Source organism: Callionymus lyra, chromosome 19, assembly GCF_982586985.1.
Source record: "Callionymus lyra chromosome 19, fCalLyr1.hap1.1, whole genome shotgun sequence".
NCBI classification, from domain to species: domain Eukaryota; kingdom Metazoa; phylum Chordata; class Actinopteri; order Syngnathiformes; family Callionymidae; genus Callionymus; species Callionymus lyra.
Window position 1 is genome coordinate 13,279,189 of NC_141836.1, and position 13,799 is coordinate 13,292,987.

General features: G+C 39.4%; 1 protein-coding gene across 3 annotated transcripts in view; it reads left to right on the forward strand.

Moving 5' to 3' along the window:
• The window catches only part of lama5 (laminin, alpha 5), a 60,493-nt gene that overhangs the window by 29,467 nt on the left and 17,227 nt on the right, over nucleotides 1-13,799 (forward strand). For 2 of the 3 annotated variants that reach the window (XM_087782314.1, XM_087782315.1), the window contains exons 11-42: nucleotides 35-97; nucleotides 875-1,015; nucleotides 1,481-1,618; nucleotides 1,777-1,911; nucleotides 2,117-2,251; nucleotides 2,315-2,452; nucleotides 3,458-3,510; nucleotides 3,591-3,690; nucleotides 3,772-3,824; nucleotides 3,911-4,016; nucleotides 4,085-4,184; nucleotides 4,299-4,455; nucleotides 5,322-5,460; nucleotides 6,883-7,025; nucleotides 7,093-7,196; nucleotides 7,330-7,483; nucleotides 7,568-7,731; nucleotides 8,598-8,706; nucleotides 8,802-8,899; nucleotides 8,973-9,186; nucleotides 9,380-9,506; nucleotides 9,582-9,721; nucleotides 10,326-10,441; nucleotides 10,512-10,723; nucleotides 10,803-11,004; nucleotides 11,483-11,627; nucleotides 11,702-11,842; nucleotides 12,042-12,203; nucleotides 12,425-12,532; nucleotides 12,607-12,690; nucleotides 12,904-13,134; nucleotides 13,207-13,320. In XM_087782314.1, coding sequence (XP_087638440.1) covers nucleotides 35-97; nucleotides 875-1,015; nucleotides 1,481-1,618; nucleotides 1,777-1,911; nucleotides 2,117-2,251; nucleotides 2,315-2,452; nucleotides 3,458-3,510; nucleotides 3,591-3,690; nucleotides 3,772-3,824; nucleotides 3,911-4,016; nucleotides 4,085-4,184; nucleotides 4,299-4,455; nucleotides 5,322-5,460; nucleotides 6,883-7,025; nucleotides 7,093-7,196; nucleotides 7,330-7,483; nucleotides 7,568-7,731; nucleotides 8,598-8,706; nucleotides 8,802-8,899; nucleotides 8,973-9,186; nucleotides 9,380-9,506; nucleotides 9,582-9,721; nucleotides 10,326-10,441; nucleotides 10,512-10,723; nucleotides 10,803-11,004; nucleotides 11,483-11,627; nucleotides 11,702-11,842; nucleotides 12,042-12,203; nucleotides 12,425-12,532; nucleotides 12,607-12,690; nucleotides 12,904-13,134; nucleotides 13,207-13,320 — 4,226 coding nt within the window. Of the gene's footprint in view, nucleotides 1-34; nucleotides 98-874; nucleotides 1,016-1,480; nucleotides 1,619-1,776; nucleotides 1,912-2,116; nucleotides 2,252-2,314; nucleotides 2,453-3,457; nucleotides 3,511-3,590; nucleotides 3,691-3,771; nucleotides 3,825-3,910; nucleotides 4,017-4,084; nucleotides 4,185-4,298; nucleotides 4,456-5,321; nucleotides 5,461-5,723; nucleotides 5,854-6,882; nucleotides 7,026-7,092; nucleotides 7,197-7,329; nucleotides 7,484-7,567; nucleotides 7,732-8,597; nucleotides 8,707-8,801; nucleotides 8,900-8,972; nucleotides 9,187-9,379; nucleotides 9,507-9,581; nucleotides 9,722-10,325; nucleotides 10,442-10,511; nucleotides 10,724-10,802; nucleotides 11,005-11,482; nucleotides 11,628-11,701; nucleotides 11,843-12,041; nucleotides 12,204-12,424; nucleotides 12,533-12,606; nucleotides 12,691-12,903; nucleotides 13,135-13,206; nucleotides 13,321-13,799 lie in introns of all 3 variants that reach the window. The other variant, XM_087782316.1, reaches the window with a different exon arrangement.

Below are 13,799 nucleotides of genomic sequence, written 5' to 3' on the forward strand. Positions count from 1 at the left end.
CACATTGAACACTCGTTCTTTATTTTACTTTCAGCCGTCCCTACCTATCCTACAAATAACAACAACGGTGAGGCCAAACCAGCCGGAGAAATCATCAGTAAGTTTTTTGTCTTCAACTGAACATCTTAAACACATCGTTACAGCGATATGTTCAATTCTTTTTTGTTTTTCACAATACTGTGTAGATAAAAAACAGCAGTGTATCGCACTCATTACGTCCTAACGGAACAATGAAATCCCGCCATATCCCGTAATTCACTGAGGACGAGAGGATACAGTCGACTCCAGCAGCTTTTGAAGCTGATGTTTAGACATGTTTGGTTTCAAGACAAATGAAAGCAGTTAAGACCTCGTCTAGAGTCATGTGGTCTTTAAATTCTCCAACACCAGAGTCAAGTACTTGACAATACTACAAATATATCCTTGTTACTACAGTATTAAAATATATAGTATACTGATCATGATACTTATCATATTGCCAGATTACTGCAAAAACACACCTTTAGTGACCTATAGAGATATTTAAGGTAAAATCATGAGATTATGGATGTCAACAATTATACATGAATTTTCAAAAGCAAAACTGGAGTAAAAAATGTATTTGCTGTGAATATTTGTTGAAGAAAAACACAATCAGACTCCTACTTCCTGTTAAAGACAGTTAACTTAATATACATTTTGTTGTTCTGGGACCTCAACAGCTTATATTTTACAGCCTGAACCCCTGGTTTAGAAGTTATTGGCTCTTTAATCACCACATGCACTGATATCAAACCTGCATTTATTTACACACAGTTTCAATACACTCGACACTTTCTCACCACAGGAAGACTTTTATGTCTCGGTTATTTACAATAAACAAATATGTCCTCAGATTGTGAGTGCAGTGCAGCTGGTACCGTGGACAACTCGTGCAGGCCGGACCCTCGCACACGAACCTGCATCTGCAAAATCGGCTTCACCGGCGACCACTGCGACACCTGCGCCCCCGGTTTCTTCGGACTCAACTGTCAAGGTCAGAACGAAACGGGCCGTAATTAAATATTGTCCGTGAAATTGAAGGGTTCCAATGAACATCTACATGAATCCAGAGAATGTCCATTTTCACTAACTCTCTTAAGTCACATGATCCAGAAATCCCTGATGGCTTTCTCTGCCAGAGCCGCTAAATCACAACGATATCCTGTCCTGTTAGACCCGGAAGTTCTGAAAATAACTTTTTCCAATTTTAGTGGACAGAACCACCATTTTTTTTCACCCATTTACAAACACCCCGCTTACATTCTGGCACAGTAGCACACAAACAACGCAGTGCTTGGAATACCAGACACTGTATTTAGTGGTGTGTTTATTTATTTAGTCTTAGTCGCCCCCCCACGCACACACACGTACACACACCTGAGTAAACATGTAGTTTACAAGCCTTCCGATCTTTGTAAGTCCCCCCCCCAAGACCTACTCACAAATGTGTCTACTTCAGGTTGCCGGTGTTCAGGTCCTGGCTGTCTGGACGGGTCATGTGACATGCTAACAGGGGATGGTGTATGTCGGAGTGGTTTCCAGGGTTACCAATGTGACCAGTGTGCACGGGGCTACTTTGACTACCCGCTGTGCCAATGTGAGTCGAAACCTTTTAGCTTTTGCCTTGGTGACAGCGAAACTATTTTTCTTGAAATGTATTTAATTCAATTTAATTACATTTTTGTCCACTTTAATTGAATGTTGCATCATAAGTGTTTTGGATAACTTACATTGATTCTCTCTGTTGTGTTGTAGTGTGCGGCTGCAGCAACGTCGGCTCTCTGCCGGAAGGCTGCGATGAATCCGGTCAATGTTTGTGTAAACCGGAATTTCAGGGGCCACGATGTGAACAGTGCAGATCAGGATTCCACTCGTATCCCAACTGTCAAGGTACCAGACACCAAAGACTCCCTCCTGGAGAGTTTATGAAGTGCGATGATATGAGAGGACCACACACTAAAAACCTCCTAATGAGGTGTTATGTTGACTTCAAACTAGCTCATCTGACATAAGGAAGAGAATGTTCGAAATAGTTAATATGTTGGTGATAAAAAATATTTGATGCATCAAACTTCTGACAAAGATCTTCTCCCAGAATGCACCTGTGATCCTCGCACCTCGTTGGAAGCCAGCTGCACGGCCTCAGGACTCTGCAGCTGTCGCCCCAACTACAGCGGCGCGTCATGTGACCAGTGTGCACCTGGTTACTACAGCTACCCCAGCTGCACTCGTACGTACCCACAATGTTTTTATTATCATAGCCGAAAAATGAATCTTTTTGTTTATGTTCCAGCGTGTCAGTGTTCGGCAGAAGGTTCTCGCTACACCAGCTGTGATCAGGTGACCGGTCAGTGTCTGTGTCTCCCCAACGTGGCTGGACTGAGGTGTGAGAGCTGCTCTCACGGGGCTTATGGCTTCCCCAACTGTCAAGGTAGAGGCCCACATACACACAACATTACACACAAGAACAATATGTAAACATGTGTCAATGATTGAGCCTCATTAATCCGTCAACACAAAATTGTTTTCAGAACAGGAAACGTCATCATATGCGTTACACAAAGCTTCTATTTTTGCTGCAGCTAGAGAGGAAGTAGAGCACAGACTACCTGTTGAGTTGGTTCAGTGTCGCAACTTGGTGCTTAAAGTATAATTTGATTTACAGCATTTATATACACCTTGAGAAACGCCAATTATGCGCCCACTGGTGCGTTCAGGTACACAATTTCTTGCAGGGCTACAGTAGTTTTTTAAGACCTAATAAATCTTTTTATTATTATTTTGATTCAACTTTTTAAAAGTTTTTTTTTAATTAAGATTAACTATTAAATCTGTTTAATAAACACTAATAAGACTCTGGCCATCCAAGTAGCTTTATGTGGACCGCTGGATGGTTTGTTCACAATTCAAATAGATTCATGCTTCTATGTGAACAATTATACAAAGACTTTTTATAACTTCAAAACTTATGTTGAAGGAAATGAGTCTGGCAGAGGAAATATTTGGAAATATATTGAGAATGAAAATACAATATCACAAGCACACTTTATACTTTATACTATATATATACTAAATATATATTTTTTGTTTTCCCACATGACTTAGTCTGTAAAAGATTTTGCCCCTTTGTGTGATTAAGTTCGATTCAACTGCTCTAAGTGCATTTTTTATATCCCATTCTTTCTTGAATATCTGGGCTCAAACAAAATGAAAAGTGATTAACATTGGTTAAATTAAATATATTTATGACAAATAATATATTTTAATACATTTAACTACCTACATCTTTATCTTCTATTGCTTTTCCAAGGTCAGGTTATGTAAATAGAATGAATTTTTGGTTTGTTTATATAATCCTTAACATAATTTATTGACAAATCTAGAGAGATTGTTGAATACTTGGGATAACAAAGAAACATTTGTGTTGTTGTTAAAGCTGGCACCTGTCATCCGGCGGGATCAGTCCAGTACGTGGTGCCTCCTCCAGTGGTACGTTTTCATTCAACAACATCAAGGACTCACTTGTCTTCTTCACTTTACTTAAACAAAGTGTTGCTTCTTCCTCTCAGGGTCAATGCGAGTGCCGTGACCACGTGGAAGGCCTGGCCTGCGACAAATGTAAACCTCTCTACTGGAATCTCTCCCCGGATACCCCTGAAGGATGTTCCAGTAAGATAAACCCGACACACACGTAAACACATGCCTGTTGCCATCTTGACGACTTTAAAAGGTGCAAAACCTCCTCTGCAGACTGTGAGTGTAACATTCCTGGAACGTTGAGTGGCGTCGCCGAGTGTGCCCAGGTCAGTGCATTCATTTTGAATACTTCTGGTAATGGTTTATTTAAAATAAGACATTACAATTATGAACTCATCTTTGTGTCCCACAGGAAACTGGTCAGTGTCACTGCAAGCCAAACGCCTGCAGTGGAACCTGCTCCACCTGTAAAGATGGCTACTACGACCTGCAAGAGAACAACTACTTCGGCTGCCAGGGTCCGTGTCGTTCTCTCCGCGACAGTAATAATATGTTGCCGTGACTTATCTTGGACCCTCATGTGCAGGTTGTCAGTGTGACATCGGAGGCTCGGTCGGTCAATCTTGTGGAGAGCGTAACGGTCGATGTCGATGCAGGCCCAATGTGGACGGGGTTCAGTGCAACCTGTAGGTTAAAAACCCCCGAAATCATCGCTTAAATTTCTGTCAATATCCCAAACATTTTAATCAGGAAAGTAACACCGTAGGCTTTTCTTCTTATTAGTTTTAACGTTTTTTCAGGCCTCGCCCGGATCATTACTTCCCAGATCTTCATCATCTGAGATTTGAAATTGAGGAAGGAACCATGCTGGATGGACGACCAGTGCGATTTGGCTACAATCACCTGGAGTTCCCTCATTTCAGTTGGAGAGGTTACGCACAGATGACTCCAATCCAGGTAGTTAATAATTTAGCGTTTGTTGTGGTTTAGCCTACAGAGTACTGTGGTCCCTCGCTTTATTTTACACACGGTACTGAACATCTAGATATATTTTAGTAAGCTCCTAGTCATTATTCACAGTGTTACAAACAGGTGACCTACATGAACAGCAGATACACTTAATCGGAGGCACTTAGTACCGCATTACCCATGATGCCCTTCTACAACCTGCTCAATTTAGCGACTGCTTTTTGGCAACTACAATACTGTATTTTAATTCTACTTCTATTTTTCAATGTCAAAAGTGATCTTGGTTTGCTGGGCGGCAAAACAATATGGGAGGCTGTTCAGGTCACATTACCAAGAGGGTTGTTGGGATAAGACCTCTTATGTTAGCTGGAGTTTTTATAAGTTCAAATGCAAGTTGTTAATTTAAACACGTAAAAAAAATGAAATAGTCACTACTTCAATAAATGAGGGACCACTGTATTTAGACGATCACGTTGTAGCTACTGCTCGTGTCATTCTGTTCATTCAAAATGTTTGTGTTTTTGTCTGTGGCCCTGATGTTAAGATCAACTTACATCATTCTTCAAAATAGTTCAGAGTGTGTCAATGTTTAACATTAATCCTAGTTTAGATTTGTTACATTTTCTGTCTAAAATGCTTTCCAAGACAAAGGTGGTGGTTTTTCCAATGTGTCTTTGTGGTGTTAAAGTTTCTCTTTCTCACCTAAATATCAACTATAATCACTCCTTTTCGATTGTTCACACGCTTTTACCTCTTCTATCTATCAATCAATCGTTGGCTTTGGTCTTTCTTTTATTACAACCTTTCCCCCTTTTTCTCCACCTGTCCCACTTTCCTGTCGGGTCCTTCTGCAGTCCAGGGTGTTTGTGGCGGTGTCGGTCAACTCTCCAGACCTTTTCCGTGTGGTGCTCCGATATGCCAACTGGGGGGGTTCGGAGGTGAAGGGCCGGGTTGCGGTCCTGGAGCACAGCTGGCAGTACTTCTGTGGTAATTGTAAGTTGTCTTTGTTGCTCCTTTCTTTGCTTGCTTTTAACATGTTTGTCTCCTTCATCTATCTCTCATCGTCTCGTGATCCTCGATCAGCTTAAGGTTTTTTCATAACATCAGGGCCACAGATCAGTTTAGCGTCCAGGATTTTAACAGTTATTTTCTACTCTTTTTTTCTTCAACCTCTCTCACTCATTCCTCCTTTATCTTTCTCTTCTGTCTCACCACCCTTGATTTGCTCCGCCTCCTTCTCTCACCTGTCCTCATAGAATGCAGTGAAGCTTCAGGTTTATGTCAGCGAGGCAGACGTCTATCTGACTCGCTTCATTCTCAGATATGTAAACTCTGAAGGTGACACTTCCACTGGTAAAATAACGGCATATCAGGTGAACCGCAGAGGTACGTCTTCACAAATCATATCCCTTCTTTGTTTGATGTGACACAGAAGTACATTTAGACTCGCTGATTATTTAAGTCAGAAGGTCTACAACCTTCGTTTAATGTCTGCATTATATTAATGGACTGATCTTCAGATATAACTAATACAAACCATATAAAGTTTGTGTTTTACTCACTTTCACCACTAGTTTACAGGTTTAATTATTGAGTAAACTTAACTTAAATAAGAAAGTTGTGAATGAAATGTCACAAGCTAATGTTACTTCAGGGAAAATACCTTAAATAAAAAAAAAACGAAACACCTTTTCAAGATTAATAATAATAGAACAGGAATTATATAAATTACTTTTTATTTCTGTGTGGCCTGGTAACGAATGCCTTACAGTTCCGTTCGGGAACCACATTCAATCCTTTTGCCAGTAAATTCCTGTTGAAATGAAGAAAGTTTCTTCTATGTAATATTTAGACGTCTGTGCCAGTAGTATAACTTTGTGTCAAAAAACAATTTTGTGTTTTTTTTTGTTTTTCACATTTTCTACTTTTTTATTGAAGTTTCAAAACTTTAGCCTTTTTTTAAATCGTGCCTAAATTAACTTTTCAATCTAAAGCATTTTTTTTTATTATATATAATATAACATTGGTCAATAGTTGAGATTATTTGGTATTATTTCATACAATTGTTTGTGTTTTATTTTTGTTTATTTATTTGTTTTTAATGTAAATTGTCAATATTTCTTATATACATGTTTATACATTTTTTAAACATTAGCTGTTTTCCTTAAAAAAAAACACTTGTTTATCATTTGTATACAATGTGGTGCCACTGGAAATTTATATTAAATCATAAATCATTTTAGTAAAGCTCAACAGTAACAAAAGTTACCAAATATTTCATGTACTTAAGCAACTTAAATAAATGAATAATGTCATTAATTCAAAATTAATTTATTATAGTAAATTAGATGTTATATTTGTATACATGTGTATATTTCCAAGACAATGAATAATCCCTGTTGCGTCGAATTTCAGGTTCCGAACAATCCAAACAGATAGTTTTTGCTCCCAGTGTGGAGCCGACCTTCGTCAACGTCCCTCAGAACAACTTCGTCGAGCCCTTCGTCCTGAACCCTGGAACATGGACTGTGGTTATCGAGGCTGAGGGAATCCTTCTGGTAATACACACACGTTGGTTGAGTGATTGTTGTGTTTCTGAATATTAACTTGAATGTACTTGTTTAGGACTACTTGGTCCTGCTGCCCAGCGCCTACTATGAAGCTCCCATCCTGCAGATCAAAGTTTCTGAACCCTGCACTTACAGCTCAGAGCCTGATCCCAACGAGAAGTAAGTCCTTGAAATCTATTTAACCCTTGTTGTTAATCACATGAATAATTCTTCTATTTGTTCTCAATATTCTCTCTGTGATGGTTAACCTGTGGGTTGCAAGCAAGATTTAACCTCTTCTGTCTCTGTCCAGCTGTCTGATGTACAGCTATCTGTCTCTGGAGCCCTTTCCATCCATCTCCGGGAATGACGCAAACTGTCGCATTGATAACCACCTGCCTCGCCCGTGTCCATCTGAGAAGGTCACCCCGCGTCACCCCGACATGGCCGTCTGCAGCGGCTATGATGTAAGCCAGTAAAACATGCATTTTTCAACTTCAGAATAATGCCTTTTTTGTGTTTGATTAAACGCATATGAATGTTTCCTGAAGATGAGTGTGGAGTTGCGGACTAATCTGCGAGCTCCGGGCGACCATGTTTTAGTCGTGGAATATTCCAGTGAGGAAGAATTGCCGCAGACTTTGACAGTGGCTTTCAACTCGCCGGGCGCTCGTGGGCGGCAACACACCGTCACTCTGCTGCATTGTAAATACAGGTGAGTGATGACTTTTATTACAAACATATTTAGAAGAAAATTAAAAGTGATTTCATCCGCAAAAGACAGAACATGCGTGTTACCAGTGTGTGTCCTTTTATGGAAGTATATCAGAATATTAAATGGTTGGATTTGACATTCAAATTTACGTTTTTTTTTTTCAATTTTTAATTGTTTTTTAAACATTGTATTGTTTGAATAATTTGATTCAATAATTTATATATTGAAAGGTTGAATTTGTTTTATTTAATAATTGAATCCCATAATTTGTGAATTGAAAGGTGGATTTTTTTTAATGAACTTTAAATTTGAATATTTTCAAAATAATTATAATATATTAAATATATATATTAATATATAATAATAATAATAATACTAAATGTTTTCTATTCCATTTTCTTTTTTTTTTTTTAATTTCCTAGCCTTTTTAAATTGAATATAAAATTTGTGCCACCAGAGCTACTTCATCATTATTATATCAACATTTTTATATCAGATTTTAAATGCTACAAATTGAAACAAGTTTATTTTTCAATGATTGGACTTAAAAATCCATACATTTTAAAAATAAATGATCAAAAAATGTAACCTTTCTGTATACAAATCATCACTCTCAATTATTAAAAAAATGTATCAAAGCATAAACAAAGCATTCAACATTTAAAAATTAAAGTTCATTCAATATTCTGATGGCACTGATGTACTTCAATAGTCTGCTTCCAGGAGGCTGTAAAAGAGCAGTTTATATCCTTGTAGTTAAGACCTTCCACTGGGATGTGTAGACTCAGCTGGTTGTCGGTTTACTGTCACTGTCACTGCTTTAATAAGTGTGTCAACAGCTCATAATCGCAATGTGTGTTCTACAGCTTCCTGTGCCGAGTCGTGGCCATTGACCAACAGAACAAGGTGGCGGTATTTTCTCTTTCCGCTGACACCGAACTGCAGCTCATCTCCGACCGTGCCTCCTTCTTCCTGGTAATTTCTCAGAATACGTGAAAAATAATATTTTTTTATCTCATTTGAAATTGATTGAACCTGAAATTATTATACATTTCCTTTTGTTTTTAAAGCACCAAGTGTATTTGGTACCAAAAGATCAGTTCAAGATGGAGTACATTGAACCAAAGGTCCACTGCATTAGCACCCATGGGCAGTTTTCTCCAGACAGGTAAAAACACTCTAAGAAACTCAAATTGTATTCTTAAATATACCTTGTTGACCTTTTATTTTGCCCTCCTCAGCTCCTCCTGCATCCCCTCACGCTTCCAGAACCCCTCAGACTCGCTGGTGCTGAAAGAGGGTCAGAGCTCCTCCATGCTGGATCACTTGCAGGCCACCCCTGCTCCTCCACCTCCTCTGCCCTACCAGCTGAGAGATGATCCCCTCTGGACTGTTGGAGAACGTCCTCCTCTTGGAGCAGACAACGGTGACCACGTCAGGCTGGATTCAGATCAGGTGTGCACCATTGAAAAACATCAAGGCATCTTTAGCCTTCTATTCTCGCTCGATTGTGGAAAAAAAAATCTAAAATAGATTATTCTAAGACCTTTGTTAAAAGAATCACACATACTATGTATTTTTCTTTATTTTAAAACAATATTTATAGCAGCTTCAGTTAAATTTCAAGTATTTTATTTTCCTTACCCAGAATGCCGCAGTGTACTCAGCCCGTGTGCATGCCCTCGGACGATACGTCTTCATCCTCCACTTCCACCAGCCGCTCCATCCAACCTATCCAGTCCAGGTTTTCATCAACGGGGGTCGGATCTGGCAGGGTAAGAAAAGGGAGCAGATCAAAACAGTTTACTTGACGTTTAGCTTGTTAGCTGACTTTTATTAATTTTTGTCAGGTCACGCAAACGCTTCCTTCTGCCCTCACGCTTACGGCTGTAGAAACATCCTGGTCTCTGAAAATAAGATCATTCTGGACGTGACGGACCATGAGATCTTCATCACTGTACAGATACCTGCCGGGAAAACACTCTGGCTGGTAAGTTTCCCGCATTTCTTTTATTTTTTTTTGTTGTATTTATATGACTTTATGTTGCATTATTATTTTAGATTTTCAAAAAGCAAGACAAAACAAATCTTACAAAGTCCACAATATTAAATGAACACGCGCGACAAAACTCATCATAATTGGATGACTCAATCCAATATGGTTCATATTGAAAAATAAAATTCAATTATTTAAATTTGTTATACAATTAACAGGCAAATATTCACAGCATTTGTTCAGTTTTGTGTTGCAATTAAACACTGCCCACTAGATGGCAACAGTCATCCTCTGCAGCTAAAGAAACAATGTAATCCTGTGAGATCCTGGCTATGACTGAGGACGAGAGGATACAGTTGACTAGTAGTTGGCGGACAATACTACAAATTGATCTTACAGTGTCGTTATGCGTATTTTAGCGCCATATTCTTGTGTAGACACACCCCTATTGTTAAGACATTTTAGTCCACGCATCTGCTGTTAATTTTAAGAAAGTTAGTCAGGATTTTCAGTAGTTCGATCCATGTATGAAACGGTTCTCAACAGAGAAATCAATAACTTATTAATAATAATAATAACTAATTTCTTGTCTCTTTAGGATTATATTCTGGTTGTCCCTGAAGCGAGCTACAGTTCCAGCTACCTGAGTGAAGAACCTCTGGATAAATCTTACGACTTCATCAGCAACTGTGGCCAAAATAGCTTCCACATCAAGTGCGTACTGCTTAAGTGCTTTCATCTGTTTCTCATACGCTCTTAATAACAGTTATTTTCCCCTCTTTAGTCCTTCGACAGCTTCTCCATTCTGCCTCAGCTCGGCAGTGTCTCTGTCTGCATTCTTCAACAATGGGGCGATGCCCTGTGCCTGCCATGAGGTCGGCGCCGAGAGAGGCACCTGCGAACCCTTCGGCGGTCAGTGCTTCTGCAGACCCAACGTGATCGGGAGGGAATGTTCCATGTGTGCCACCGGCTACTGGGGCTTCCCCAACTGCAGACGTGAGTCACTTTGATTACACTTTTTAAAGCTTCCTAATGTAGCAAAAGTTAACTAGCATCTTTGTCTTTTCTACATCAGCCTGTGACTGTGGTTCTAATCTATGTGAACCCGTGACCGGTGACTGCATTTGTCCGCCGCGCACCCTCCGGCCCGAGTGTACCGTATGCGAGCCTCAGACTTTTGGCTGTCACCCGGTGGTCGGGTGTGAGATCTGCAACTGCTCCCGGCCCGGAATCGAATCTACCGACTACAGCTGTGACACTCTCAGTGGACAGTGCCGGTACGTTTTCATAGGGGCCGTCAAAATCAATCACACAGGGGCCAAAATCTATTAGTCTATATCACTGTCAACAAAATGTATATTTATGAGTCGGATTATATCAACATTTTCATTCTTGGAAGTCTCCATAGTTTTTTACATCAATCTGTAACTTATCTTGTAATTATCTCAACCTTATAGACCTGGTTTGGCTTATTAATGACTATATTTATATTAATTTTTACATTAAAAAGTAATTTTTTTACATTAGATAATACAATCATCAATCTTGTTTCAATCTAATATAATTACTGTACAATAAAAAACAATATAAACCCTTGTGTTATCTCTAAGTCAAGGAGACATCTTTGTTGACAAGGGATAACTCAAACACATTTGTTTTAGGCCACTGAGTCTCCTTGACCCTGATATAACACAAGAGTTAAAATCCCTTGAATATTTCACTTTAAGAAAAACATTATATTTACTTGTTTTTCAGGTGTAAGGACAATATTGTTGGTCGTCAGTGCGACCGCTGCGCCCCCGGTTTCTACGGTTACCCCAACTGCAGGCAGTGTGACTGCAACGAGGCGGGAACCGAAGAGGAAGTGTGCGACTCTTTTACAGGACAGTGTCTCTGCAAGGTGAGCGAAGACGCTGACACACATATGGAGTTTGTTCAAATCTTTAACTTTAATTTGTTTCTTTTTTTTTTAAGGAAAATGTTCAGGGATCCCGCTGTGACCAGTGCAGAGTCGGGACGTTCCACTTGGACCCAACGAACCCCAAGGGATGCACCAGTTGCTTCTGCTTCGGGGCGACAGACCGATGTCGCAGCTCTGAGAAAAGACGATTCGAGGTGCGATATGTTACATGTCAAATCATATGGATTGATCTCAAGACACATTGCAGTTTTAACTGGTTTAACAAGCAGAAACCTTGAGCAGAACCAGACTCAGTTTGAATTATCTTTTGCTGTGACTGGCTGAATGATAAATGATCTGTTTAAGATTGAAAACAAAATGTCACTGTGTTTAATCTCTTGTTTTTTTCTGTAGATTATGAACATGGAGGCCTGGGTATTGCTGGGTGCAGACAAACAGGAAGTGCAGGTGACGACATACCCAGGTCAGGATCTTGTAGAAGTGGATCTTAGCGACGTCCCTGATGTCTACCAGGATCTCCACTGGCATGCACCCAGGACTTATCTTGGAGATAAGGTGATGATTATGAGAAATTATTCCATTTCTTTGGCAATTTTCTAGGTTTATTTACCCAGAATGCCAGAAAACATGATCTTTGTGTTGTCATTGGTGAAGCTTCATGTCTAAACTGTAAGAATCGTAGAAGAATCTTTGCATTCATCTCATCCATTGATCTGGATTTAATCTCTGAATACCTGAGATTGTCCTGATGTTGCCTAAACACGAACGCTCTGCAGGTCTCTTCATACGGAGGTTACCTGAGGTACCGTCTCCACACTCAAACCATGAGAGGTGACGTTCTGTCGCTGCCAGCAGAAGCGCCCAGGCCTGACATCATCCTCAAGGTATTGAAGAAATAGTGTAAGCAATTATCTTTTAATGAGAATACATAAATAATATTCAATCTTTCTCTCCACAGGGGAACCAGATGACCCTGGTGTTCATGGAGCGAGAATATTCCTCGCCTGAGGAGCCTCATCTTGGAATCGTTCACATCGTGGAGGTAAAAGATGAACCTGAGCATGGAATATGTTTTAATTTCAGCCTCCTCTCAAGTATTTACAATTAATTAAGTTAAATGTAAAGTATTCCAACTTGAAGGACTCTTTTTTTTCAAGCCTTTAATGTTTTTTTTGTGAAATGCCACATGCTTTATTAGTGGAGTTAAAGATATAACAAGTTAATTTTATTTAACATTGTTTCCATTCTATCCCAGGGAAGCTTCCGTCACGCACAGACCGGTAACTCCGTGTCCCGCGAGGAGCTGATGATGGTTCTGGTCGGTTTAGAGTCCCTGCAGATCCGAGCTCTTCACTCCCAGTCGGCACACTCGGTGTCAATCCGCGGCGTGGTGCTGGACGGGGCAGAAACCCGAACTACTGGCCGCCATGCCAACAATGTGGAGATCTGCATGTGTCCTGCTAACTACTTGGGCGACTCTTGTCAGGTGATTTTTACTCCAAACATTCATTTGTTTACAACAACAAATCTCTACAAATGTTCTTCTTCTTCTTCGTAGAAATGTGCTCCAGGTTATTACAGAGACACCATTGGACTGTTCTTGGGCAAATGTGTCCCGTGCAACTGTCACGGTCACTCTGACACCTGCCTGGATGGAACTGGCATCTGCATGGTGAGAATCTCTTAACACTCTGTTAATGGAAATTAAATTAAATTAAAAGAATTTTATTTTTTATTTTTTATTGGAAGACATGACATGATACACGAAGAAAAAACTAAAAAAGTAAAAAGTTAGTCATATACAAGAAAAAAAAGATTTTATAATACAGGTCGAACCTCTAGCGTAGTGGCGGGAAATTAAATTCCCTCAGAGGCTGGAAAAAAATCTAATAAATTCAAGCGAAATATTTGTAAATTATATGTATTTTAATTATATTCTATATAACTTGAATTAGAAAAAGATCTTGTATAAAAGCACTTTTTCCAAATATCTATTTTTAATATTCACCTTAATCTTTTAGGCGAAATAGATAGTTACAAATATGTCAGTAACGGAGGATAAAAGTCAAAATCCCCACAAATCCCATTGTCTGGTTTTTAAATAATTTATTGACAAATTATGGTGGAAAATAAGTATTTGGTCGATAACAA